Source organism: Notolepis coatsorum (genome assembly GCF_963971535.1).
Source record: "Notolepis coatsorum genome assembly, contig: SCAFFOLD_719, whole genome shotgun sequence".
Taxonomy (NCBI): Eukaryota; Metazoa; Chordata; class Actinopteri; order Aulopiformes; family Paralepididae; genus Notolepis; species Notolepis coatsorum.
In genome coordinates, this window is record NW_028174056.1 from 80,004 (window position 1) to 81,200 (window position 1,197).

The 1,197-nt window shown below is 48.4% G+C and overlaps 1 protein-coding gene across 1 annotated transcript in view; it reads left to right on the forward strand.

Moving 5' to 3' along the window:
• Positions 1 to 270: 270 nt before the first annotated feature.
• LOC311247639 (T-cell surface glycoprotein CD3 zeta chain-like) overlaps positions 271 to 1,197 on the forward strand; it is a gene marked incomplete at its 3' end in the record, with an annotated part of 20,092 nt that continues 19,165 nt past the window's right edge. The window contains exon 1 of the mRNA XM_084338658.1: positions 271 to 624. Coding sequence (XP_084194784.1) covers positions 564 to 624 — 61 coding nt within the window. The remainder of the gene's footprint in view (positions 625 to 1,197) is intronic.

A 1,197-nucleotide genomic window follows, 5' to 3' on the forward strand; every position in this document is an offset into this window, starting at 1 on the left:
CCAATCAGAATGTAGCTGAGCGTGCCTGTGTCACTTGCCACGGCCTCACCACTTCCTGCCGCGGGGGTGAAGAGACGAGGAGCCACCAGCGAGTCGAAGCGTCACTCACTCTCATCACGCTCTGCCTCTGGAAGGACCCAGCGTCAGACTCTGCCACACTCTGTTTGAGTTCCCTGAGACCAGAGGAGCGTCTGAAGACTCTGTTTGAGTTCCCTGACACCAGAGAAGCGTCTGAAGACTCTGTTTGAGTTCCCTGACACCAGAGAAGCGTCTGAAGACTCTGGTTGAGTTCCCTGAGACCAGAGAAGCGTCTGAAGACTCTGGTTGAGTTCCCTGAGACCAGAGAAGCGTCTGAAGACTCTGGTTGAGTTCCCTGAGACCAGAGAAGCGTCTGAAGACTCTGTTTGAGTTCCCTGAGACCAGAGAAGCGTCTGAAGACTCTGTTTGAGTTCCCTGAGACCAGAGGAGAGTCTGAAGACTCTGGTTGAGTTCCCTGAGACCAGAGAAGCGTCTGCAGACTTCCTCCAGCCCACGTCTCCAGGACCGACTGTTCCTGCTCAGAGATGGGTCTCCTGAAGAGCACCGCAGCCTGGCTGGTGCTGACCTCTGGGCTTCCTGCAGCAGGTAAGCCCCCCCCCCCCCCCCCTCACCATGCTGAACCTTCACCCTGGTCTTCTGGATTCTAACCTCCGAGTGAGTCAGCGTTGGTATCATGAGAGTTGTTGAGAAATGGTTGAGGACATGGTTTTAGGTTTGTATACTTTGTACTTTTACTCCATTACATTTCAGAGAAAAAAAACATACTTTTTACTCCTTACATTTAAAATGCAGACCTACAAATACAAAGTACAAATCTCGCAGGTCCAACTATTTTAATTAGTATATTTGTTTCTCTGGCCGAACTAACGTTAACGCTATTAATCCTGCGGCCGCTCTTTATTTAAAAACAGCCAATCAAATCCCCATCAATGGAAAATGAACCCGCCCATACCCATGCTGATTGGTCCTAGAAAGCGGGGATCTTTGATTAAACACCTGCTATGAGAAGAATAGACAGTCAGAGTGACGAGCTACAGAAGATGGCCACAAACGATAGTACGAGTGATGAAGAGGACGAAACGGAACATTTCACTGCCCCGGAATAAAAAAAAGTTTTAACTTTTACTTTTTAGTACTTTATACATTTAAAAGTAGAAA